At 38.6% G+C, this 27,586-nt stretch overlaps 1 protein-coding gene and 1 long non-coding RNA gene across 5 annotated transcripts in view; both read left to right on the forward strand.

Moving 5' to 3' along the window:
- LOC133274399 (uncharacterized) overlaps positions 1–27,586 on the forward strand; it is a 733,952-nt gene that overhangs the window by 322,455 nt on the left and 383,911 nt on the right. The gene's annotated exons all lie outside the window — the stretch shown is intronic.
- The window catches only part of MIPOL1 (mirror-image polydactyly 1), a 194,945-nt gene that overhangs the window by 147,205 nt on the left and 20,154 nt on the right, over positions 1–27,586 (forward strand). For all 4 annotated transcript variants that reach the window (XM_061463544.1, XM_061463546.1, XM_061463543.1 and 1 more), the window contains one exon: positions 22,681–22,908. In XM_061463544.1, coding sequence (XP_061319528.1) covers positions 22,681–22,908 — 228 coding nt within the window. The remainder of the gene's footprint in view (positions 1–22,680; positions 22,909–27,586) is intronic.

Consider the following 27,586-nt stretch of genomic DNA (forward strand, 5'->3'; position numbering starts at 1 on the left):
ATATCAGAAATGAAAATTTGCATAACAGGTAAGAACAGTATAGAGTTTCTAGCTTACTAATATATTTGTTTCATTATAGTACTCTTTAAGCTAGGGATTAATGCAAATTATAGATCCTTGGTGACAAAAGAAGGCTATATCCAAATAATCACTTTTTAACTATGTGGAAGTGTTAATCCCAGTACCTCTTTCTCACATAGCTCTTTTGTTTGAACATCATCACAAGTTTTTTATTTGTATATTTTTTTAATATGGTCTGATTTATATAATCAGTTTCCTTCTATTTCAGTAATGCTTCAGAAGTGTACTTGTACATGTTTAAATGCTGACACAGAGATAAACTATTGCATACTCCTTTTTTTTCACATATTAGCTAAAACATCACAGCTGTGTATGAGAAGTATTTCTCTCTATAGGGAAATATATATATTTTTTTCCAAATTACTTTTTTTTTTTTTTAATGTCTGCAGTATTTCACTGAAGGGGCCTCAGGAGTTTTCACAGGCAAATAATTTGAACAAATTTTAAGTAGTAGAGTAAAAGGTACACCTCTTAACATATCAACCTCATTAGAAAGAAAGATAAGACAGCAAAATAAAAATGCAGGACTATCCCTATCTAAAGGTATGGTTTTGGTAGGTTTCATGTTGGAGTCACATGCAGCGATGCTCGATTCAGTAAAATTGTTTACTCTTCAGGTGTGTGAGGTATGTGCATCTGCATTAGTTCACACACCTTTGAATGAAGCTGCTGAGGGTAAGACTTGGTTTGTCCAGGTTTGGCATGCTTTTCATAAATTTTAGTAGTTATTTCAATGACAGTTGAAGGCTCCTCTGCTATTTAATCAAGTGCTCTAAAAACCATCTATTTGCTAAGTCTGATGTTCACGGCAGAGGAGGAACAGTGAAAACTTGTTGCAATGCTCCATGGTTTCTGTACATGGATATATAATGGTATGATTCTTGCTGTTAGACTGTTCCTCTCATTCCAGTTTTAAGGGCTATTACATTAAAAACTATAAATAATTTCTACCTAACATGTCAGTATTGATCCTCTTGCATTCTATTTGATTTGCAGGCACTGCAGTAGCAAGTCAGAATACAACTGGCTAAATACTCAGTCTTCTGTTCTCTGATTGACCCCTGCTCACCCATTTCAGCCTGTTTCATCTCCCTTCTGTCCATCTTTTTCAAAGGTTTCTTCAGTTCAGATTTCTCACAGGGGGACATGATGTGTAGCAGAAGATTGGTCTGCTCTAACTTCCAGCCTCCCAGTCTGAATGTACTGGAACCCATTTACAGTCCCAGTAGTGACATTACAACCTCACCAGCACAGACCACCAGCACAGACCACTAGCACAACCACTAGCACAGAGTGGTGAGCTCAGCCCTTCATCTAAGGCACCAGCAGAACACCCTGAGCACCTGTCCCAGCAGTTTACCTCAGAGAACTGGTCTTTTCATGGCAGTTGTTTTGTTTCACTTTTTCAGTTATGGCCATTGACTCATTTTCCTGCTCTTATCATCCTGTCTGCTCACTACTATTCTGGCAGTTGCTGTCATTGTTCCAGCACTAGTTGCTTTAGACGTAACTTGGTATAATTGCAGTCATTAAGAATGACCAGATAATGATACTACTGTAAACCTACTGTTGTTTTTGCAGAACAATTTTGGGGAGATCAGGGAGGAGACAGCAGTTTGAGGAGATGGCAGTTGTGTTTGAAGTATTCTCTGCCCTGGCAGCAGTGAATTCTATTTAATCTAAGTGTTTCAGAAACCTGATATCAAACATAAATCTTGAGCTATTAATTTTCCCGCTTCCAAGAAGAGCAGAGATTCTTTTACACCAAAGAGATGAGGTACTTGCATCCATGATGCAGTGGCAGACTGTATGGTATACCTTCTTGTGAAGGAACCTAACCTACTCCAATTTGATACGGCCAAACGTACAGAAAACAATGGCTCTGTGAGGGAACACTAATGTTTTTTTGTCTTTCATTTTTATAAAAACCTCAGGTACTATCCAAACTATATTTCTTAGTTTATTCTCTATATATAAAGTCCCACTGATTTCTGTGGGAAACTTGGACATGCAATGAACAGATTTAGCCATTGTTTGTGGTTTGGTTTGTTTTTTATAATGTGCATGCTTTCATCCTGTTTATTGAACTGAGTGCTGAAACTGGTCAAAAATGAGGAGGTATATTGTCTAAATCAGATCGGTTAAAGTGACACCTTCTCTGAGCAACCCATGGAGGTTTCAGTGAATGTGAGTCAATTTCTCAGGGCAAGGAGAGCCAACATCCTGGTAATTTGAACCTGGGATTTAGAATCTGCAAGTTCAAGCTTCTTCTCTGTTATTATGCCACTTTCCAGTGAGGTGCTGCAGCCCTGAAAGAATTGGAATCTTAGGTTGGTATGTTTTCTCACTTTGCTGTTCTATAAGCAGTTCCCCACCAGTAAGCCCCTCTGTCTTCTTTCTCTTTGTCTCCTTACTGCTTGTGCAATTGCAGATCTTGTTAGCATTACAGGAGATAGAAGTCCAGGGTTTGGAGGATGTTTCATGAGCGGGATCAGACAGCGGAAGGGAGACAACAGATCAGTAAGCTGCTCTGCTTTGGCAAAGAAGCTGTGTGAAGTTTTACTGGCACTACTGAGACAGCTGTATTTTGCAGTGTCTTGGTGCAGGTGAGTGGTTGAGGCAGAGCCCTACCTTATTATCCCTGTTATCCTTATATATTTCACACTTTATTGGATTTATTATCCTCTTCCACCTGCCCTGTTCCCAGACTTCTCTAGCCTGGAACTGATAATTTGCCTCTCCTTCTGCATTTGCTCTACTTTCTAGCAATAATAAAATCAGAGAGACTGTCTTTATAAATCAGTGGATAGGGAACTTCCTTGGGAGTTAGGCAGACTAGGCTTGTATCTATACTCCAATTAGTATTTGACCATTTGCACAGAAGAGGGATGATAGGGACAGACTCCAGTATATACCATAGTCATAGTGTTTACAGTGCCTGTAAAAAGGCAAAGCAGTATCTGAACCTGTCGGGGCTGTGTGGGCTATCTTTTTTTTGCCTCTCAGTGGAATATCTTGGCCATCAGAGTGGTCTCTGAGCTTTCTCTGTCTCTCATTCATTTAAAGACACACACAAAAATTACTTTGAATGTTTCTCTTTTTGCTCTGACATGATTTTGAAAATTTTCCCATCTCACTGGGGAAAAAAAAAGTGTAGCATGGAAAAATAATTTCCTACTTGGCTTATGATTTATAAAACCTTTGAGGAAGAGGAAGCACTGAACTGTCAGATCCTGGACACCTGATGGAATAACAACCCACCCCATGCCATCCCTGCAACCAGCACAGAGGTGACTGTAGTACACTCAAATTGCCTTGAGCTGCTGTTGACTCAGGCATGGATTGGTCTGACCTACATTTTATGAAATCTTTGTGCATAATGTTTCCAAGGGCTGGCTCTTGGCCTCCAGAGGTGCCTTGCCAATAGGAAACACTAAGCAGCAGATCTGAGAAAGAATCTGGACAGCATGAATATTGGCTGAAGTGTTTAACATGCTTTGTGATGCGGTTTTAATTTGTACCGTGTACTATGCTAATTCTGCTGCTGTTTCCATTACTGGGTGTGTTATACTGGCAAAATTTCTCAAGTTTTTAAGATTTGTTGAGGACCGACCAGTCACTTGTGCTAAGCACATTAAAGCTATAAGCCCTCTGCAACTCCTTATACTGTATTTCATCAGATTGAGCAGATGTCTCTTCTACCTATTTGCTATCATGGGGTAACTTGAACTAAAACAACACTTACCATGTCAGTTTTGCTGTTGTGGACCTTTTCAAACGAGTTTCTGCTCTTCTCTAAGAGCAGGAATTTGCTTGACAGAAAGGAATTTGTTGCCATCGGATGCTGATATGGTCTCACGACTCTGTATACACGGCTGTGCTAGTCTTCTGTTAGCAGCTCTCCTTCGCCTGGCTGATTCTTTCCCCTTCTCTGTTCTCTGTGGTTTTCTGTTATGGCTTCCTTCATTTCTCAGTGGGCTGAAAAGTCTAGGAAGTGTGATTCTGTTTTGTGCTTTTTGGAACAAGTACATAGCTAGAGGTTTCTAGGAAATTTGTTAAATCCTAATAAAACGGAGGTATTGGAAGGGAAGGTTTAAGTCTCTGGAAGAACTACCAGCAAGCAACTGACTAACTGCTACTGATAGGCTGAAGTAATGCAAAGTATTCTGCTCCTGTAGAAATGCTTGTAAAAATTAGTACATTGAGATCTGTAGAGTTAATATCTATTCTGTATAATGTAAGGATACTCAAAAGAAACACTGGAAGAGTCTATGAAGAGGATGTATAAGATTATGAAATCTGTGATCTGGAAAAAAGGGCATATGGCCAGAGCCTACATATTCTGTTCTGCTATTGAAATGCTGGATGAATATAGATGAACCACATCACTAAACTCTGCTTCAGGTACATTATTAATATAAACTGAATAAGATGTTTTACTGTTTTGCCTAGAACCTTTAGAGATCTATGACTATGAAAATTATGTACTCCTACTTCAAAGTGAGGGCAGGAAGACAGATACAGGATAAGTAGCAGCCCTCTCTAAAGCAAGTTAAGAAAATACAGGCAAACTGTGTGTGAAATAAGCTGCTCGAAAGAAATATTTTTGCATGAGAAGTTTGAAAGAAAATCTAGAACTGCAAAAAAATTTAAAAAATCACCAACTTTGGCCTGCCCTATAAATACTGTATAAAAGAGAAATTCTTTTGTTATGAATACGATATTTTGAAATAAAGTAGTGACATTGCCAGGAGGATTTAAAATTCCTTTTTTTTTTTTTTTGTTGTGGTGTTTTTTTTCACAAGACATTTTTATGTTAAAATGTCAGTTCAATAATTTTAAAAAATGTTCATTTTGTTGTGTTTCAGTTCATTTCTCTTCAGCTGAGGAACTGAAACAAAACAGCATTTCAAGTTGAAATGCCAAGGTGAACGGAAAATTTTCACTTAGAAATTTGCCCCAGGAAGCCAACGTATTTGTTTTGTGTTGGAACCTACATCTCCCAATTAAAAAAAAAAAAAATTATAATTGTTTGGTGAGAAGACTTTCCAAATGAGCAATTTTCAGCCAGTGCTAGAGAAAACATTATTTTTCTTACTTTGAACTTAACCCTGTTCACAGTGGAGTCAATGTAAAACTTCAGTTAGCAAGCATCTAGGAATTCATGTGGCAGCAAAAAGCCTCTGCCTGTCACCGAACACAAGACAGAAGACTATCCAGCTGTTGTGTTTGCAAAGAGAGAAGCTGAGAGGAAGGTATTTTCTTTATTTAGTTGTTTTTTTAAGTTACAGCTTGTAGTAAATTGCTACAGGCATGTCATGCTGGTGCCTTTTGCTGGAAAAAATTCTGGTTTTATATTCTGTCCACAAGCTGCTTTTCTAACTAATGTGGTAGAGGTCTTGTGTTTTGGAAGCTGACGGGTTTTAACATTGTGTCCAGCATTGCATAACTAGGTGTTACTCATCTGGTATGGGTAACTCTTCCAGCATAGGTGTGAAGGCTGTCATTTTTACAGAGAGTAAGGATCAACTTGGAAGCTTTAGCCACAGTTTTCCACAGTTAATAAATGGGCCTGCTGGGATTTGCACTATTCTGAGTCTTTCAAATATTTGAGTAAAATGTAACATATTAGTAATGGTTTGCTTTTATAAACTGCAGCTCCTATGGTCATGATAGGAAGAAGCAGCACAGAGCAACTTGATTTTTTCCCTACCGCCACAAAGAAAACATGTAAGCACTGGTACAGAGCTCCTGTCTCACCAGCCGAGCTTTTCTGGCTGAGTTTGGAAGGAAGAGCCACAGAAGGAGAGGGAAGGAGTTACAGTGATTGAATAGTCAGTTGTAGATGTTCTTTGACCACAAAGTGAGTTTAGAACAGCACTTTCCCTACCTCAGCCCCTTCATTATTTGGTTTTGTCTTTTTTTTTTTTTTTTTCAATCTGTGCTGTATAGTGGTACAAATTAGAGCATGGCCACCCACAAATGTTTTCCTGAGTAACACAGAAATGCTGTGTTTCTTTCTTTCTTTTGCCTTTTTCACACTTCTAGCTAGCCACACTTTTGTATGAAGGCTATAGTATGAAGTGAATTGAAAAATGCAATATTGCTCTGTGTGATAGTGAAACCTTTTTCTGGCAAATGGTGACTAGTGTCCTAAGTGAGTAAAAGGGCCAAGAATCAGATCTCGGAAGAGAAACCTGCAAGTCCTGTAATCTCAGGGTTGAACCCACTGAGGTTGCTTACGATTAGACCAAATAATGTCATGGTCTGCCATACAGAATCCACCACTGTGTCTCTTCTGTCATCAAAAGAGCTATTTTTATGCAGGTTTTGCCACTTTCTTGAGATTGCTGTTTCATTTTTTAAATAAAATTCTTAGCTCTGACAGTTTAAATATTTTTTCTTCCTGCTTGATATAGTTGTTGCTTCCAAGCTTTCAGGGTTAATAGCATGTGTCTGGATCATCTGTAGACATCAGGATGGAAACACTGATGACCACACGGTAAACTTTGAGATGCCCAAATTATTTCAAGAGTTAGAGTAGGAAACAAGGCAATTTGTTCATAAACATTAACATTATAAAAACTGCAACTCCAAGGGATTTGTATTCAGTACTGGCCAAACTACACTCATACATGCAAACAGTATCTGCTCAACAGTCAATAGCCTAAACTATAAATACAGTAGATGATTTGGGATTTGTTTGCTTGTCTTCTGCATCTGGGAAAAAAAAAAAAAAGTAGGAAACTAGTGGAGAAAAAAAGAGATTTCTCATTTGTCTTTTGTGTTGTTTTGTGGGTTTCATTTGTTATATGTTTATTTTGTTAGTATTTCTGGTGCTTGCAGCAGGAAAAAAAAACAAAACTTTTTATCTGTTCTAAAATAACATAGTAAGTAAGAAGTAGAAACAAAGTGAAGTCACAGTTGGATATTACTGTTACAAGATAAGAGATGACAATGGTATCTTTTTAGGTTATCTGTTATCTGTGGTGTCATTAAATCTAATGATATGCTAAATAATAAAAGCAGCCTTATCGCATCACAGGGCCTTGAATTGTCTGGAAGTCGCCATGCCTGTGGGTTCCCTTTGGCTTTCAAAAAGGGTTTAGAGTCAGAAGAAGCTACAGTTCATAGTGCATTTATGCAATCAAAGCTCTTTAGACAGATGGCTGCTAGCACTCCAAAATGATTAAAATATGTTCCAAGCAACATCAGTCTGTGGGCTTGGGGACCCAACCTTTCATTAGTCAATAAAGGGTCTTGAGTTCTTGAAAATGAAATCTTTAAAAGCTAATAAGGCTGCTGGTTTGCTCTGAGCTGTTTCTTTGGATTTGCAGTTGTGGATTGGACTTGGGCCAGTATCTGTCCAATAATGTGAGGCTTTAAGAAAAAAAAAAATCTGGTTACAAGAGGCCTCCCAGCAGATCTGCCTGTTCAACAGTGTGGCCAAAATTTTTAGTCTTAGGTAAGTTCAGGCACCTGAGTCTTTATTTATGGAGCTGGGAAGGGATCTGCAAGTGCCCCTTTGAAAAAAAGTCACTTGCTGCAGCATAGTTTAACTGTAGGCACCAAACTTGATCATTTTGACCTGTACTGTTTTATTTTTAAATCCTTATGTGTTGACCCAGGAGCATCTCTAGAATACTTGCAGGGCACCATAGCCGAGATTATTAAGCAAGCTTTCCAGAACTTCTAGAAATCAGTAATATTACTTACAGTGTTCCTGAGTGTTGTCACGACTTGCCAAGCCATAGTATATGTTGGTGCTGCAGTGTAGTTTGATTTATTCTCATCTGCACCTGGCTTGCAACTGGAGGCTTGTGCATATGTGGAGTGTAGCCTCTGCATCTCTACGTGAGGGCAGCAGTAATAAAGGTCTGTTTAATAAGATATTAACAAGTTCAAGCCTTCTGTTTCTTTTTCTTTCTCTCACAGAGGAAATACTGGTCTCACAAGTTGTAAAAATACGAACATGACATATTCTTGCCCCATAGACTGTTCCACACAAGTCTCAAAATCTGAAGTTACATAAATTGTCTCCAAAATGCCTTAAGATTTAGCCTGCTACTATAGAATGTGTTTTAAAACACATCAGAGTTTTGACATATACCAACAGAAAAAAAGCAAGTCCTGGTTATCCCATTAGCTCAATGTGATCCCATTAGTTAAATTGTTCAGGCTGTCTTCTTTCACCTTGGGAACAGCTCTCAGATTCCTTTTGTCAGGATGTGATGGGCCCAGCAATTGAAGTTCTTCCCCCACACACACAATAGCTACTTGGAGAATGTCATACTCCATTTCTTTTTCCTGTAGTTTCCTTATGAATGCTTGCCTGTGCTTCAGCTTAAACAGCCAGTAAGTTTTACTCATCATAAACATAGGCAAAATGTTACCTTGTTTTGATAATATACATCAGATTCTAATTTCTGATTATTTTGGTGAGCTGTTTCCCTTTTTTTTTTTGCTGTAAAATATCTCGTTTGTGTGTCCCAAAGTTTTCTGTCCACCATCAGTCCTCTAATCTACTCTGCTCTTGCAAATGACTTCTGAACATAGGTTTTTAACCTCTGTTCAGATTCCTGTGAACTAATTTTTTTCTTCAGACAAAATGAACTTGTTTTCCCCAGAGTAGGCAATACAACACAAAGGTCTACCTTAAAAGCTCAGAATGTAGTAAGTATGCCTGTTTCTCTTAGTGTCTCCATTTCTGACATTCCGTATAAACAGATATATTTACCGTGGTCTCAACAGTTCTTCCAGTGATTTAAGTGATATTAAGCTCTGAAGTGGTCTTGTTACTTTATCTCTATTACTCTTCTGCCTTCCAAAATTTAGGGAGTTGACCTTATCACCTAAATGAGTCAGAACTTCAGGGAAAGGAGATGCACAAAGCCTTCATCAAAGTGTTATGACTTTAAGGCTTGATAGATCATGAAGAACTAGCACTAGGAAAGGAGAATATAAAGAGCAGATTCACGGTGTCTTGGGAGCAGACAGAATTTCTCTCCTTGGAAATTATGCTTGCTTTATATCTCCAGAGGGACCAGACTTCATATTAATCACCTTTCCCTCTACTCCAGGGAATCACATAAGCCCTTTTATTAAGCAAGCCTGCGTCCTACATAACCTGTGTCACTTTTTTTTTTATTTTGGATCATTTTCCTGGGCTCTGCAGAAGCTCCATTTCCAACAGTGCCATGTAACAGCAAAGTGCTGCTGAATGGTCCATCCATATACTCAGGCCTGACGTTTCCGGAGTGCTGAGCAGGACTTCAGGAGTGACATGATTCTGGAGAAGTGGATGATTTTATACATGCTGCTAAAGTGCTTGAGGGGCTCCTCCTTTGAATATTCTGATTTGCCATTGTTTTCATTTGGAGTTCAAGTCCCAGAAGCTTGTAAACACCGAGTCCTACAGGTCTGTGCTGAGGAATGGAAATGGACTCTTTTGGAATATTTGGGGTTTTTTTGCCTCTTGATTCCCCTATCAGTAAGATGTGAATAGAGCTACTCATGCAATTTTTTGGAAAATACGTTCATTTAGGTTTTCATTATTGGATGCTGCTAAATGTTAAGTGGGGTAAACCTAAATTTATCACAGTAGCTATTGTATTGCAGTTGTCCTTCTGAAATGCAAGTACAGAACTGCCTTTTCCAGATAAACCATACCCTGTGAGTGCCCCATTAATATATTTAATGTTTAACTGTTTCTGCTGCTTCATCTGAATTACTGTGAAGTTACTATTCCAAGGACAGAAACTAGCTTTTTATTCTGGAGAAGACTGTGGCATTCATCACTATAAGTGAGAATGTAATCTCAAACAGTTCATAATATTTCCTCTACTAAAAGGCAGCAAGAATTGGGAAACCTTTAAAATAAGGGTGAGGCTGCAAGAGAGAAAGAAAACTATCTGCTTTCCAGATAGGCGACTCCAGTTCTTGTGTTAATTCAGGTTTGTGGGTGGGTGGTTGGTTGTTTTTTTTTTCTTCTGGTCAAGTCAATGAAAATATATATAACTTTAGTGTAGAATTGGTGCAGAGTTCTTTTTTTCTGTTTGTAACAGTGCAGCTCTTTATGATTGAAGGGAAAAACACAAACTGGTTTAGCAAAGAAGGTTTTGAGCCTGCCAAAGTTGATAGAGGTGAATTTGGACAGCCATTTAGTGTGGGACAGCTAGACGGGAAGAGAGAAGAATGTAAAATGAGTAGATTGCTATAAATGTATGCTTGCCAGAACAAAACAGGTAAATTGTTTAAAGTTTAAAGACCCTGAGTTTGCTGACTTATGTAAAGACATGTCTTTAAAAACAAATCCAAGATGCTGGTATAATGATCCTTCTCTTGAACGTTAAGCTGGAGGAAGGTTACAAGAATGTTGAACACTTAAAAATTATTTTTACTCAGCTAATGCTTCCATAATGGACGTTAATACTGTTGACATTACTCGTGGATTGAATGCAAGCAATTTAGACAATAGATAGTATCAGGTGCTAATAGATCAAATGTAATTACTCTTGATGAAATAACTTTACACAGTTTAGCAAAATTGTTTCAATTATTCACTGTAAAATAAAACATTGAGTAAAAGTGAAAATAGTAAGCTTTCTCCTCTAGGGGCATTATATGTATTTCTGAGTCATATTTTTTTCTTCATAGCAACCTTTCCTCTACAACAGCTTCCAGTGCAAGTTATTACAATTCTTTTTGCATAAGATAGGTCATGTCAAGTTCAGCTGTAGGTGGGGCCACTGTGGTAGATTGGGGGACAGTCTTAATAGATCCGTTTCATTAATTAAGTCATGCATTTTTTTATTAACAAAACCTGCATGTCAGGTTCAGCCAGCTGGGAGCCATTCTTATGGTTGTTATCTTTGTCAGAAGGAATATTGTGAAAATAAGGAATTACTGTACACGCTTTAACTCCTGATTAAATAGAGGAAAGACATCCGCTCACCTGCTGTCCATGAAAAAATAACTTAGGGGCATATCATAGGCTAGATTCGTAAGTTCTGATCTTACATATCTCAGTAAGGTAAAAACTCTGTGCACTGCCTTCAAAATTTTCTCTGAAGGATTTGTCTTGTACCTGTCCCATGGTCACTGAGGTAAGCAGCATTAAGGCCAAAATTTCAAACATCTAGATTATTTATTGTTTCTTTTTACTCTTGAAGGAACATTTCATTCTTGTCTCTTTTTTGGGGGTGTATAAAGCAATATTTTCTTGCATTATTTCTCTTCTGGTATTCCATTTCCAGAGATCAGAAGGAAGCATTAAGATTTCCAGAAAGTATTTAGTTGTACTAAACACACAGAACATCTACCTGATGGCCACAGCCTTTAGCTTCTTGATACAATTCAAGGCATTCTTTACTAGGCTTTCTCCTGGTCCTCAGCAGGAAACGCCTCTGCTGTCATTCAAGAACGTTGAACTGGAAGAAGGAAGAAAAAGTACTGAGAATTTGTCCTTCACCCAAAGAAGTGGGTAGGATGGGCAGCAAGGTTCATATTATCTGGTTTACCTTTCTTTTGCTTCTGAGCTAGGCAGGATCTTAATGTTGTCCAGCTTATATAACATCACATTCTGTTTGTTTGGACTTCCATCCTAAGATCTTAACTGGAGATACAGAAATACTTATTCTTCCATTTAGCAATTCTTTCCTACTGTGGTTACCAAAAGACTCATATATTATTGCACTTCTACAGTTGTTAGAGTAGAACAAGGACTACTGTGATGCAAGAATTTAGTTCTACCTCTTGAGCAATGTTACAGCTCCTATTGGAGGAGCGTATAATATCTGTTGAATGTGTATAAGCACAGTAGGCAGTATTCATACTATAATAATTATCTTGTCCTGTTCAGAAAATAAATAAGGAATTTAACAGCATTGAATTCAGTGTTGCTAGATTTCACAAGAGCTTTCACACTCATTCAGTTTCCTTGTCAGGTCCTGAGAAAGTAATTAATTCTGTGGTTCAGTGCCAACCCATACATTTCCTGCTACAGTATTTCACTTTTACCTGCTGGTTATGGAGAAGTGTTATGCTGGCAAAAAGAAAAAAGCTGCAGTTTTCTTGTGAAATTGTTAAAAATGTCAATTTCCTCTTCACCCAGGCTAAATTAAAGTGCACAGCTATATTATTCTTTTACAGGTTTTCTTTCAGTAGTCCAATGGTCAAAACTCATGAGGACAAAGGAAGAGAGAGGTGAGGGAAGCTGATTTAAGTTTTAGGATGCAGAAATCAATTCAGCATCTGTTTGCAGCCTCTTTTCAATCTCTATCCTTTAGAGCTCTCTCTTCACTGATTTTTCTCCAGCCCCCACCAGTCTAATTTCTCGCTTTACAAGATGGTATGCAAGTTGTGTGATTCAGCTTCCAGCTGATGGCCCCTTTTGTCTGGGAGGAAGCCAAGAACATCATTTCAGGTAACAAGGATCTTGATGCTCACAGCAGCTTGACAAAGCACAGCAGGCTGCTGTTACTGCTCACATCCCATGGTGGCAATGGTGGCTGAACCTGCAATGGGGAGGCAGAAACTGCCTCCCTGTGAGAAACTGTTGTGTTTTTCTCATACAATTCCCAAACCTGTATCTGTCTGCTGAGGCTACCCAAGCTGGTGTGCATTGCCAACCCATGCATACTGTTAATTAGGTTTTTTGTGTCCTTCCATGAATAATAATTTGAGAGAGACCTGAACCAAGATCAAGGCCTCAGGTTTCCATATGTGGCACATATATGTAATAAGAAGCAATCCTGGCCCCCCAAAGCTTAGAATTTAAAGATGACAAAAAGTGAGGGAAAGGCACTTCACTCCCAGTTTCAGCATGGCAAGCTAAGGTTTACATGTTGTGACTTGCTCAGTACCACACAGAATACATGAAATAGAAGAGGGAATTCAAGACAGATCCCCAATCCACTAAATCATTCCCCCAGAATGCGTCCTTGTTTCACGTTAAGGAGAATAGCCCAGACAAGTCTGCCCAGTTGCTTCAGTAAGCATGGGTACAATAGGGAAGCAGACTTCCCCTATATTAAATTTCCCAGGCGCTCCCTTTATCATTTAAGCCATCATTTTAACTGCCTGGTTTCATAGTGCTTAACTGTCCAAGGAGCTGTATGATTTATATGAATGAGGGTTTGGCAGCAGCAGCTAAGTAAGACGTGGCTTACTAAGTAGCGATACATTGCCATTGTGTCATTTATATGGCTTTCAGGAGGTGACTTGCTAAGTGTGTATCTGCATAGCAATCCACAACCCAATTGCATTTTGCATGGGAGAAGCCATGATAGCTTTAAAGTAGACGTGTGGGTCTGTACTGGTCTGGAGGAAGGTTTTCAGACTGCAGCACATGCAGTCCTCCCAGTGACTCACCAGCCATTGCAAAGTGGCATGTGGGCACGTGTTGCTCTGCGCAGTACTAAGAAAGTGAGGAAACCATGTGCTAGGCCCACTCACCTGGAGTTCATCAGTGTACCTCACTTCTTGGCACATTAGTGACCACAGCTGGGCATGTGCTGGAGCACAGGACACCTTGTTTGCTTTTGGTCAGAGTTGCTTAATATTTTTCAGCAATGCCTTTGAGAAAGATCAGACAAAACTGTTCAAATATTGTTTTATTTTCCTGAGGCACTGGGGGAAGTATCCTCAAATTAAATTTAAAAAAAAAAAAAAGGTATATTTTAATTTCTAAAAAAAAAGGTAATTTGAATATTTTTAACCAGCTGAGTCATTCAGCAGGAAAGTAATGACAAGAGGGCAGAGTCCCCGTGTGATTCTCCTTCCCAGGTCAGTCACACTTGAGGGTTTCTAGATTTAGGGCTACTCAGCTCACCCATGAGATCATCCCTCTCTCAAATTCCATATGTATTTGGTTATTCTGTCTTTGAAACACATTTCCATTCTTTGTATTTCTTCTAATTGCCTTCTTCTGGAGAGACTCTTCTCTTCCATCTACTCAGCTGGATGTTCCTGGCCGTGTTGGAAGGCAGGGCTGGCTTCCAGCCCTGGGTCCAGGACAGCTTCATCTCTTGCTTTTCTGGTTCAGTGGAGGAGTTAAGCCAAGTGATCACAATAGCAAATCAGGACAGCCATAAAATTCACGATCATGTCTGATTTATAAAGATAACATTGTATTAAGTACAAGATACTTTCTGAGGTTATTAGTAACAGGCTTTCTTCAGCCGGTCATTCCTGAATGGTGCCATGCACTTTACTGCTTGATTGATTTATATGCCTTTATGATTTTAATTAATATTGTTTTCATCAGAGCCAGTTCCTAGTAATTGGAAAACTCCAGGCTGTTCAGCTTATCTGTTCCAGTGTTTGGGAATTATTCCCGTGATCTTCATTTTTGAAATCTATTAAATGGCATCAAGAGCACTAAAAAGGCCATTTAAACACTGGGGGAAAACAATAATGCTTATACTTCTGGGAAAACATTTATGGTGATTCACATTTTGGAAACTGAAACACTATCAATGTTTTATTCCCAGATTATCTTCCAAGAAAAAGCTTGGATCCGTTGCTGAATCAGTTTCTTCAAAATACTTAGGCTCATACTGAAGTTGGATCATGCAGAGAAGGCTGGAAGACTGTGCTGGGAGAGGGGTCTGGAGAATCCAGTCTTCCACCCTGTGACATTAGCACAGAGGCATGGAGTAAGCCTGAGTCTCTAAGAAGACTTTCAGAACCAACCTGGCTGTAGCAGAGGGGTGCACACAGTAGGTTTTAAGGGGTCAGGATAAAAATGTTTCTCTATTTAGTGATCTAGACAGGCTGCTTTGCACAAAAAAATAGAAAGTGGAAAAACTCGTTAGCTGAGACTATACCCAGTTGAAGATGGGAATATTCACTGTATGGGAACAAAAAGTCTTAGGATCTTAGCTAACTATTTTAGAGTTGTTTTTTACCCCTGGTGAAGAGAGGCTAAAAAATCCTACACCACTTTGATGTGAGAGCTAAGAATTTTACAGAAACTGAAGCCTTGTAAGAAAATCTCAAATGTGCACTTGTATAACAGGTTTTGACCGAGTCTGGCACAGTATTTACTACAGCATAAAGGGCTGGGTTCCTTGATGTATATTTCTAGTTGGCATTTTATCAAGGAAATAAACTTTGAATTTTCTTTATTTTGTGACATGTGGATTGAAACTACATTTTCTTGTTCAAAGACTTTATTTTAAAGCATTAGATCATTAAATTAAGTGCTTTTGCATAAGACTAAAATTGTAACTGAACTAATTATTTATGTGGAGAGAAGCAAGATAAAGTTTCTTTCAAGAGTTCTTTAACATATCAGATTGATAAGAGTCAAAACACCTTTACTGCCATTAAATATTTACCAAGACTTGGCTTTTGGAAGAGGGGCAGTTCAGTGCAGTGTGTTTGGCTCCATGCAATGCTATTGATTAGCTATCAGAAGGACATAGTTAATGGGTAACCAGAGGTATTACAGAGTGCTCCACATTCTTGTCAAGTCTTTTCTCTGAAGATGACCTAAAATAAAGTCAGTTACAACTGGTGTTCACCCTGCGACAGATTGCACAAGCATACGTACGGTATGAACAAAAGGTTCACAAGAATCAGTTGACCAGGGCTTAAGCAATCCTTTCTAGTAGTTGTTGTCATCACTGCTGGACTTTAGAACTGCACATGTTTACATTTAATTAGAAAGAACACACAGTTTACATCGCACAGTAGCTATCAGTATCGAATCAGAATTGATTTCCGCTCTCTTTCTCAAACGACTGTTTCCTTCAGACTAATTAGAAAAAGGCATATAACAAAATGACTCATATAAATTTTAAGGCAAAGTAAACACTATTCCCTGGAGACAAAAATAAAAGTCGATAGCACACAGTCGTTACATTGAGTTTGTTTTCAGGTGATTCTGATGCCTGCATTATGATATGTATGAGTACTGTCAGATTTCTTTTCTATAGATGTATATATGGACGTAAATATGAAATGCCCCTTTGCACTGGATGAGCACTTCACTGATTGTTTCAGTTTTCAGGGTCAGGATTTTTATTTGTTTCATCTGAATTGTTGCAGTTATCTAATACAATAATACAATATCTAATACAAGAGGTGATTCATTAGTATTACCACTTTTTGCAGAAGGATTTTGTTTGTTTCAAATAAAATTGGCTGTGTGTAGGTCATTCATACAAAATGGAAGTCAGAAGCCATTATTCTTACAAGTTAGAAGCTGCAAAGGAAACTAAAGGCACAAACCAAATTGGCCTTAACTTCATGCATAATTTCCAACAAAGAAATCTCTATTAGATTTTGTTAGTTTTGCAGGCAAATCTAAATTCAAACCCTGGTGACAAGAGGCTTCGTTTAAGGCTCTTAGCAGAAATGCCTGACTCTTGAATGTGTGCATTCTTTGTCATTAGGAAAGATTTCCATGATTGGCATTTCGGAGAGTAAAGGTTCAAGCCAGCAATTTACTGTGTACTGTCAAGTCTGTGGCAGCTGAAGAGGTAGCAGTCCAGCCCAGTTTGGTATGTAGGTGTGTGGAACTGTAGGAGCTGATCCTGAAATGCCTGCTCAGAAGGCCTGATGTTCATGTATGCCACAATACCATGGTTTCCAAGTAAGAGACGGTGTTCACGATTGTCAAGGATCATCAAAAAGGAAAAAAGTAAGACATACTGCATCTGTTTGCTACCTGGTTTAGTTAATATACTAGCTCTCTATTATTCTAGCATGCAACCGGAGTTTAGTTTTGAGGGAAAAGGCGCGCTGTTCTTAAAACCAATGTTGCCAAAACCATACCCAAAGTATAAAAAATAAACCGCTTGTGACCTTTAGGACAGGATCCTATCTTTTTTCCACCAAGCTGTGTTTCTGCAGATCCCTGACATAGGCAGTTTCCCTGCTGGCCTGAAGCCAGTCACTGGCTCTACACCACCCACGTACACACCCCTTCAGTGATCCATGTCAGCTGGGTGGCCTTCAGCAGCAGGGAGAGAGGCACAGGGGCCACCCGTTCAGCCTGGGGACTGGGAAGGTGAAAATACCTGTTGTCTTTGAGCCGGCTGTGCCCCTTCTCCCTGTGTGCTGCCCGCAGCTGGGCCGGGATCTGCTCTGCTGATACTATGATGCTTGCACTTCCCAGGGAAAGTGACCGGGGTTTTGTGATACACAGTGGAATGTGGAATTGCTAGCACCATCTTAAACATCCTTTATATTCAAATACTGAGGTCACCCTTGATGACTTGATGCCAGTTTCATCTTCGATTAATAGATAAGGTTCCTTCTGTATTTATAGTGTTACCTAAACAGTCTATTACGGTAGGGAATAACTACAGTATTACAAATACTAAGTTAAAGTTATTTTGTTAACTAAAGCCATTGGCATATATATAAGAATGGCCGAAGCATATGAATGACAATAAAGAACAGATACAAGGTAGCAAAATTCTTTCTTCTAACTTCTGTAAAGCAAACACTATACAAAATAAAATTATCTTTTAAATTTCATCCTTCAAGGCTGGAAAGTTGCACTCTGTGAATGCTTAAGATAGAATATGCTAATACACCTAATTCACTGCCAAAACATGACAGGAGCATTTTATGGCAATCTTAGTTCTAGGAGTAACGTAGTCTAGTAAAACTGTGAAGTGTACCCACAATAGCTGCTACTGTATTGAAAACACAGTTCCCTAATTTGTGGAAGAAATTTGAAAGCCTGTGAATCTGTGTCTTGCAATTAACAGGGTACATTGTGTAATTAATGTTAACCTGTAGCAAGTAACAAGTGTAAAATTTACAGTAGTCTCTTCTGTAAACTCAGATGCACTATATCTGAGAGATAATGTATGTGTGAAAAAAAGGTAATGCTAAGTTGTCATCCTTCAGACTCTGATTAATCAGAAATGACAGAGACTCCAGCTCTAGTTGCATCATGTGCTCAGGAAATTCAGGTGCATTTCTTAGCTGCAAGCTACTAACTGTGGGTCTGTGGATCTAGCTGTGGAGGATAGTAGTACCACACTGCAAAAGTCTCAAAAACACTTTCTTCTACTCATCAGTTTCACATATGTTTTGCTCTGTTTCAACCAAACATTATTAATCCAGCAGCTATTTTTGTGGTGGTCATGGACCTTTTGATGGTGTAGTGAATGTGAAGGATGACAGGTAGTGCTCGGTGTCGTGTGTGTATCACCATCACATGAGGCTGTACTACCTGAGCAATTTGCCCAGTGGCTGCATGAAGTGAACTGGAGACATTTGATTACTGTGCAACTGCATAAATGAAGGGCTTGTAACAGAGGTATCATTTCTAATAATTTCTTGTGGAGAGCATGTCCTTCAACTTCAAGGAAGGCTGAGGTGATTAAATCACACGTCCCATGCTCTTGCTACCTCACCCACGCTAGTCACAGGGAAATGGTGTGGGCACCGCAGTGGTCCTGAAGAATGAAAATGAGGCCCAAAAAGAAATGTTTGCTGCTTGGCATCCTCAGAAAACCATCTGGGTTTAGTTTTATGCTAACTTCAGACTGTATCTAATTTAGCTCTTTCAAAAGTGATGATTCTGTTTTTCAGTAGTGAAGCTCAGAGCACCTTGCAAAGGCAGGATTGTGATTGCTATTTTTTAAAGATCATAGAATCACAGAATAGTTTGGGTTGGAAAGGATCTTCAAAGGTCATTGAGTCCAACCTGCGTGCAATGAGCAGTGACATCTTCAACTAGATCAGATTGCCCGGAACCACATCCAGCCTGGCCTTAAATGTCTCAAGGGGTGGCACATCCACCACTTCTCTGGGTAACCTGTTCTAGTATTTTACCACCCTTACTGTAAAAAATTACTTCTTCATGTCCAGCCTGAATCTCCCCTCATTTAGTTTAAAACCATCACCCTTCATAAGATGAGGAGACTGAGGCCCAAGGAGGAAAAAATGTGTTTGCTAGTGGTCTTTAAATTTTACTTCTTGAAAAATTGAAGTTCTAAGATGGATGATAGTCAGTTCAGTCTTCTACTGTAGATAATGAGCCTGTGCTTGAATCATCTTGTGTCCAAACTGTACAGGTTGCAGGTTTCTTTACATCGTTTCAGGAGAGAGGGCTGAAATTCAACCTACTGCTCACTGTGGATCCATATTCACAGATAATTAAGTTTGGACACTATGGGCATGCATGATCAGTGCTAGTCTGTCAAGATGTTATCCTGTAGAATGTCAAACGTTATATCAGAAACCACCACAGAGAAGAAAATCTGTGGTGGGCTCCGTTCATCAAGTGTGATTGGATCTGGTGAGAAAATATAAAATAAAGAGAATGCTTGAGCTCATCCTAGACTAAAAATATATGGGTACACCAGACACAAGAGAGTGACACTGATGGACTGTACAGTGCAAAGAACATACTCTGAATTATGTGCAGCCTGCATTAGTTATAGCATGGTCTGTGGCCTGTGCATCACAGAGTCTAACACAGCTGCTGCCTTCGGTTACATTAGTGAGAGATGTTTAGGTGGTTGTATTGAAGAGAAAGCACAGTCCTCTTAACTTGTGTAATTGCAGACAAAGGAAGGCTAGTAAAATATTTGTCTATGGTAGGGCAATGCCATCTAGTTACCAATCTACCAGCTGTCAGGCTCCTGACTCACATATAATGCAAACTTGACCATTTTATATCCTCTGCCTTACAGCAAAATGTCAAAGTCCTTCTAGGTCTTGTGGGCTTTTTTTAATATCATCTTATTGCATTGTTTCCTAAGAGGACCTTTGAGGTAGTATTTTCAAGGTATCAGTGGTGCCTGGCCCTTGAGTGCCTTCAGTGGTATGAAGGGACCCTCTTCAAAGACATCCTGACTGCAGGCTGAGATCTGAGAGGTCTTCAGAACTTGAGTGTCAGAAACATTTGTGGTGAAAACCAAGGTCAGACCTACATGCCTTTGGGAACATTGGGTATGTTTATCACTGGGGTGGGGGAGGAGGGAGGGGACGGATAAGGAATGTTTGTTTTTTGCTGGGTTAGGTTTTTTTTTTTCCTTCCTTTAGGTGGAAGTTCTCTCTATTTTGTTCAGAATTGCTTCAGGTGGAAAGTAAGTTCCCACCCTAGAGCAAAAATATGCCTGGCAAGAGAGAGTGTTGTAAGAGCAGCACTTCATACAGCTGATTTTTGCCAAAGTCAAGTCCCTCTGGGAACAGTTACAACTGGTAAAATTTTTTAGCAAGCTTGAAGCTACTCTGAATTTGGGGTCTGAGGAAACCTCTCTGTATCTGCAGGATAGCAGGCGTTACATGAGTGTCATCATCACATGTCACTTTTCCTTCTGCCTGGATACAGTTAAGGTGGGCTCTTGAATCTCTCAGACCCAAGCTGGAGCGAGAAAGGGGCCATGCTGCCATAGTAAAGCAAAGGCTTACTATAAAGAACATGTAAATTAATTCATCAAGGAAATGTTTGAATGCTTCTGTGACCCATTCTTCAGGCCTAGCAGCCCCATTTATTTTTTATTTATAGCATCAATAGAATCATAGAATGGAGTCTTTGACAAAATAATTTTGGGGAATTAATGAGGGAATTTCAAGTAAGTATCAAAAGGGACTAAATAAAAGTGTTTTAGCAAAGCACATATTGATGGAAATCTGGTGATTACAAGCTCCTTTTTTTTAAAAAAAAAGAAGCTTTAAAGATCTAGCAACCACAGTACCTTTATTTGGAGGAATCACATTGCTTCAAAGTATATATGTGTCAGAATCTATTGATCATTCAGATGCAGTCATAATTGGTTAAAACATGTAATAGTGTGTTTTGTACTATATTGCTCGTGGCCAGACTTTGGGAAGGAGCCTGTTTGTAGCCACACAGAGCCAGTGTTTTAGAATCTAAATAAACTGCTATATTTTTCATAAGTTCCGGGGGGGGGAGGGGGGGGGGGTGGTAATCAAAAATACAAAATAAAACAACAACTCTCACCCAGTGCAAACAACTTAGAATATTTGGGCTTTCCTCTTTTTGTCTTTATTTTTAACCAGGGACCCACACTGAACACTGGACAGTTTAGCTTCTCAAATGTCTTTTTATTTTTCCTTTTAATCTTGTGCCAGGTGGTTAAGAAGCGGGCAGCAATGGTATTTTGGTAGCCTGCTTTCAGCATTATTTGCATGCCTTTGTATTTCTCCATGGTGATCAATGCTCAGCCATAGTGGAACTTCAGTCAGTAAAATTTATGTGCAACTGTTAAAGTAATTTTATTTTTAATGAGTCTGTTCCAGGGATGTTAATATCCCTTTATAAATATTTATGTTTTCAATATGTCTTCATTTAATTGAAAAGGTTCTTCACAATATTTTCAGACAACCGCAGGTAGTAGGCATAATGACATATCAACACTCTGACCTTTTAGCTTCTGGATTTCTGTTAGTTAATCCACGTTTTGCTTGTCCATGTATATTACATTTTAGTTTGTATATGATTTTCCTATATAGGCTATTGGAATAAAGGGTGTTTTCCATACAAACACCTTAATAAACTGGAAAGGAAGAAAAAATGCTATTGCATACTAGCAGCTGTCATATAGACTGTCTTGAGTATTGTAATCAGTGTGCACTGCTATTAGAAGTCCACACTGAAATGTTTGGTATTTGCATGGTCATCAGTCAGAAGGATGATCTTAAGTCATATCCATCAATACAGCAACAGCTTTTGATATTCATAAAGTAGATTTGAAATTACTTTGATTATTTATCTAAGAACACTGCTCATTATAATTTCCTGTTGCCATCACTTTTGTTATGTCTTAATGAATTTCTTCTACTATCCGTGTCATTTTCCATTGTGTGAAATGCACCAAAGAATTATGGCTATGAAGAGGTGGGAAGCAATTGTTGCCGGTTCCATGGAGAGCTTGCTAGTGCAGGCTCCTTCCCTAGTAATGAGTTGTTAATGTGATTTCCACCATTGCGCCAGAGTAACTCAAGCAGTTGCTTACCTACTGGTTCCTTGAGAAATAATCCCACAGTCAACAGGCATTGTTGAGACTATTTTTACCTAATGGACCATCTACTTTATTCTCTTTTCAGCTTCTTCTCATTATTTATAGGTAACCTGTCAATATCCTTCCTTTTGCTTATTTTCCATAACGTTGTTAGCTGGTCCAGGCATTTTTTGCATTTTAGTATTTTTATTCATTATATTGAAAAATCTGCAGTTTTGCAAATAAACCCCCTGTAGCTGCTGAGTCTGCTTGCTAAAAGAGAGTCCTGTGTAACAGGAGTTAATAACACATCAGTGATTTACACAGATTAATTCAACTTCATGTAAATCATACAAGCAGTTTTTGCTGTAGCTCAAAGGTGATGAAGAAGATGCCACAGCTAAAAAATACTGCCTTTTAAGTTTTCGTTGAATAGGTTTTGGGCCTTTTAAAATTCTGATGGTTGTTACATAGTTCTAGAAGAGCCTTGTGGAAACTTGATGTTCTTTTTGTTCTCTGTCACTTTTGAAATAAAAGTTGGTATTAATGAATGTGGGTCTATATATGATAATACAAAAAATATCAGTTAAACTGAGTGTAGTATTCTTGCAGCTCAGCCTTAGATAGAAACTTAATAACAAGTATGGCTTTTTTTTCCCAGCTTATCCAAATCTTTGCCTGAAGGAAAGAGTCTGCAGGAGCTTAACTGCACTTTCGGTACTTCTGAAGGTGGACTGCAAGGCAGAGCGGATGTTGTGACCCTCACCTATTGCCAGATTGAAGATCTGGCAGCTCAGCTGCAGCAAGCTCGATCAGAGCAAAAGGACACAGAGCTGAAGCTCCAGAAGGCCCTGGAGGCTTCACAGGAGGCTAATGAAGAAGTTCAGAAGTAAGTCACTTGACTTCTTTCAGGGGAAAATTGCAGTTGTAAACCAATGAAGCATTTCTTCTGGTATTTTGTCTATAACTGAAAGTGTGTTGGTACTCCGAAAAGGTCCCTTAAAATGATTCCTGATTTGACAGCCATTCAGCTCATTTACCTATTCAGTGTGAAGACAGTCATTTTAACAGTTTTAAAGTATTACACAAGTCAGTGTGCCTATCATTACTGTTATGGAAACTGCTTTCTACATGTGCAAGGCGCAGAGAAAGTGCTTCTGTCTCCTATGAGTGGTTTTCGCTGTCTTTCACCCTATGCCAATCCTATGGCAACAGTATTTGCCTTTATAATTGCATGGTAGGATATTAAGGTTCTCATTTTCACTCTGTTACGCATCTGGCAGGTTTCATGCCACCGTAAATACCGATGGGGTTGTTTAGGGGTGGATTCAAAATCTCACTGAAACCAACAGGAAGTCTCTGAGTCACTGAACAGATTGTATTCTTTACCATCATAAGATTTCCTGTTAAAAGGTTACTGAACTCCAAAACCTGAAGTTCATCTCTACTGAAGTCCTTATTGTCATGTTTGTTATTACTAGCATATAAGCCTTTGGAAGTCTGGTTGCTGGGAGAAACAAATGTGCAAGCAGAACCTCTTAACAGTCTGGCATTTCTCATCTTTGCGTCACATTGATCAGTTGCAAAATGCCTCTCTCTCACACCTTTCCAAGGTGGTTGATGCTGAACTCATGCAAATTACCCTGTCTGTGCATATTTATCTTCAACTTTAATGTCTACATCATATTTCCAGAGTGGCCAGAAACTGGCTTATAATATATTGCAAAGACTTAACATGAGTTCTGTTTAAAAAAATGCATTCAGAGTTCACCTATTAAACTAAGAAATCAGATTTTTATATTTTCATTTTGTTTGTAAATACATAAAATGTAGTTAAGATATATATATGAAAACACATATTTTCAGTTATCTCTTTAAAACCTCCATTGTTTGTTTGAGAATCATTCAAATCTCTCTCCTAAACACTTAGATATATTTGAAATTTCAGCAGGTGCATGCTTGATAAAAATTAACCTATAAAAATAATTACAGCATGTTAATTTTGGCTGAACCTTTCTGTACCTTGTTTAACGTTGTTACGTAGTTTCATTTTATTTATAAACATTTACTAACCATAGATGTTTAAGTAAAGGTTGGTTTGGTTTTGTGTTTTCTTAGTGAAACAGTCTTGTTTAATCCTGTGTAACCAGGGTGGCCAGAGTAGAAGTGCAACCACAACCTGAATTAAAGTGGTGGTCATGCACTGCTATACTGAAAAGAATTTATACAATTTAACATGCTCAACTACTTGGGAGAATTTTGGGCAGGTTAGTTTTCATTATTGCTGAGATCAGACCACTGAGCCTACAGCAAAATTAAACAATTGGGTGAAGTCTTTTGATGACAATAGCATGCCCTTTTTACCAAGAAAGTGTGGAAATGCTCTGTGCGTCTTCCCAGCACCCGGAGTCATCCACCCCCATCTTATAATTCAACCTGCAAACAGATTAAGCAGCTGAGTTTGTGGAAAGTGTGTTTACTTTGAGCTAAGAACCCTTGTGTGACACTATAGAGATTCCTCTGACACCTCTGGGAGAGCTACACAGACAGTTCGTACTCATCAGCAGGGAAACCAGGCTGAGAATTCCCCATTTCTTTGTAACCTCAACCGCTTCATACAAATCAGTGTTTGGCAATTAGGCAGGAACTCATTTGTTAGCTTAGCTTTTTATTTCGAAGATGTAGGATATTCTACATTTCAAAAACGAACTGACAATTTATAAACCTGTCAACAGAAAACCTTCTTGGTATTAATTACAGTAGTAGTAATTATTAGAACTGTCTTAAGAAGGTGCTTATTGTAATTTAAAATATGACATTACGGTTCATATCCTAACTAGGGTTCTGAAACATCTGTTTTCTTGACTTCCTCTGGATGCTCAACTAAAATTGAATTCTGACATATGAGTGAAGTATTTTAACAGCTATGTAAAATAGTCTCTTATATTATTCAGTAAAATATCTGAATAATGTAATAGTTTTTAACTGTAGCAACAGTTAAAAATCAGAACAGGAAAAAAATCTAAGCTTTATTAAGAAACAACATAACTAGAACAATTAGTGTTGGAAAAGGATGTGCTATGTATCTTCGTACCACGTGTTTTGCTGGTGTCCACTATGCCTTTGCTAATCTGTTCTCTGACAACACTAAAGAATTTTTTTGCACTCTTAAAAACTTCATTGTTTGCGGTCAGCATCATATGCTGAGTTTGAAATACAGATGTAGTTTCTCCACAGCATTGCCCTTGTGTCAGCCATTTGTGTACACACCTCCAATTGCTGCTTTCTAAACATGAGATCCAAGTCAGAATAGCAGTCCTGTGTTTTGCATCAAGACACAAAACATCTAAAAAATGTCTGGATCCTATCCCACATGAAACAGCAGCTGTGAACCAGAAGGGGGATATATTGGAATCCGCTTATAGTGAACTTGGATATAGTAAAAGTCTGTTTATTCTAAAGAAGGGTGAACATCTCAAATCAGCTCACTGCAGTGTGAGATATAAATTGCAGCTATGTGCTCTTGCCTGTGAAGGTGCTTTGCCACCCTAGCAGGGGTGGTGACATGAAACACAAAATGTTGGTGCGCAGAGTGCAACCACACAGATTTAGCAGCATTTGTTTGAATCTGTTTTGATTTTGAAATATTATCAAGATGCACATTAGACTTTTAAGAGAGCCCAATTACTTTATAAAGCAAGTACCCATTTTAACTGTGTGGTATATGTAAATAAATACAGGTATGTGCACGAATAACATAGTATATATTTATTCAATAGGAAATGTTGATGATCAGCGTGGTAATATTTTAACCTATAGACTGTAGAATGGCTATAACTACAATTTTCTATGTTTAATCAATGTTTTTAATTCATAGTTACAAAGAAAGAATTAGGACAGTGGCACAGAATTCACCAGGAGTGTTGGCACATTGCCGCAGGCCCCCTGCAAATTCATCCTGCTGGAGAAGCCAGGAACCAGCTGGTTCAGCCCCAGCAGGGAAATGGGACTGACCTGGAGAAGGTGGCTGGAAAAGCCTCTGAATTAATTAATGCCTCTGCCAGCAGAAGAAGCAAGACATTTTAAAACTGTTCTTCCTACTGGAACCTCTGGTATTGAGAAGTGGCCACTGATGTCAGCAATATCAGAGGAGGTTATAATGTAATACCAAATCAGTATTAGCCAATTATTAGTAAAGGTTGAGGCCACTTTTGATGTGTTTTTTTCCAGGAAATGTTCTATTTTTCTGCAATACTTTTGCAGTTGGAGTGAAATTTAATGCATTTGTCTATTGAAGGCTTCTATTTTTTTCTCACAATTTAATGATTCTAGCTCAGTAAAGCATAGCTCTCTTGTGTGTGAGCACAGTCACACTTGCATGCTCACATGGCTGTGTAAGGTGGCAGCAGAGGGTGTACATGTAGAATTTCTATGTAATCTTCTAAAAGCAAACACAAATCCACAAAGTAATAGTGCAGTGCTAAAATATACAGGTATGAAAACAAGCATAAATGTTGAGAAACATGCTGCTTGTGCCCTTTGCTGAGGTAGTTCTGACTATGAATAAAGCTAATATTAAAGTTATTTCTTCATTTATCTGTAACTGTTTATTAGAGAGACCTTTTGATTTAGGTTTTTTCTTTTAAAGAGGAAGTTATTAGAGTTACAGATTTGGATAAAATCTTTCAGTGGATTGAATACATAAGAAAACTAAGCGATCTTCTGAATAAACAGATAGTTTTATCAAATGAAATTACTATCTGTCATAAAAGAAATATTACCCTTAATGACATTTGCTTTACCTCTTCAGGTATGATTTTTTTGGCCATGTATCATTCATTGTTACTGGAACACACCCTTTTTTTGAGTAGTCCTGGATTTCCCTCAAGCATTTCTGAACATGCTTTCTCTGCTTTTGTAGTTGTTCATTTAGTTTCTTATCTGATGCTGATAAAAAAGGCTATTGATGGCACAACAAAAATAAACAGTTCTTCCCAGCATTCGGCACAGTTGGAAATAATACAAAAAACTGAAATAAAGAAGAAGCAAGCATTTATTAAGTGGTTAGAGTCCCCCTCTTCTGCAAGTAAAACTAATCTGCCTTCCAAGTATGGGAGCTGCATGCGTTTCACATCGATGTCCAAGACGTTCTCCAGTGCTGGCTGGAGGGTCTAATCTTTCCCAGAATGATCTGAGCAGTGCAGTTCAAGAACAAGGATGAATATTTGAATAATCACACCACAATGTGAGGTGACCCTCCAACAGGGGACTGGTCAGTGACACATATGGATTTTGGGAAGACGCTCTGATGCTCTTTTTTAACACAGCTGTGAGAAGAATGTGACTAAGACCCAGTAGTCTTTCTGGAGTATAGCTGGCACAGGAAACCATGAGGAGAAGAGAATTTAACACATTGGTGTAAGAGAGTCCGCTTCATTGATGGGATCTGAGGGGAATGTCTAATGACTGGAAGAATCAAACTTGGCAATGAAAACACAAAGCTCTTTTCATCAATTCAAACGCAGACTCTAAAGCTGCAGATGGTTACCTCCAGCCTTGCCTATTCA

This window comes from Pezoporus flaviventris, unplaced genomic scaffold (genome assembly GCF_033815535.1).
Source record: "Pezoporus flaviventris isolate CSIRO_AGI_PZ_B2104156 unplaced genomic scaffold, CSIRO_AGI_Pfla_v1 ptg000036l, whole genome shotgun sequence".
Classification (NCBI taxonomy): domain Eukaryota; kingdom Metazoa; phylum Chordata; class Aves; order Psittaciformes; family Psittacidae; genus Pezoporus; species Pezoporus flaviventris.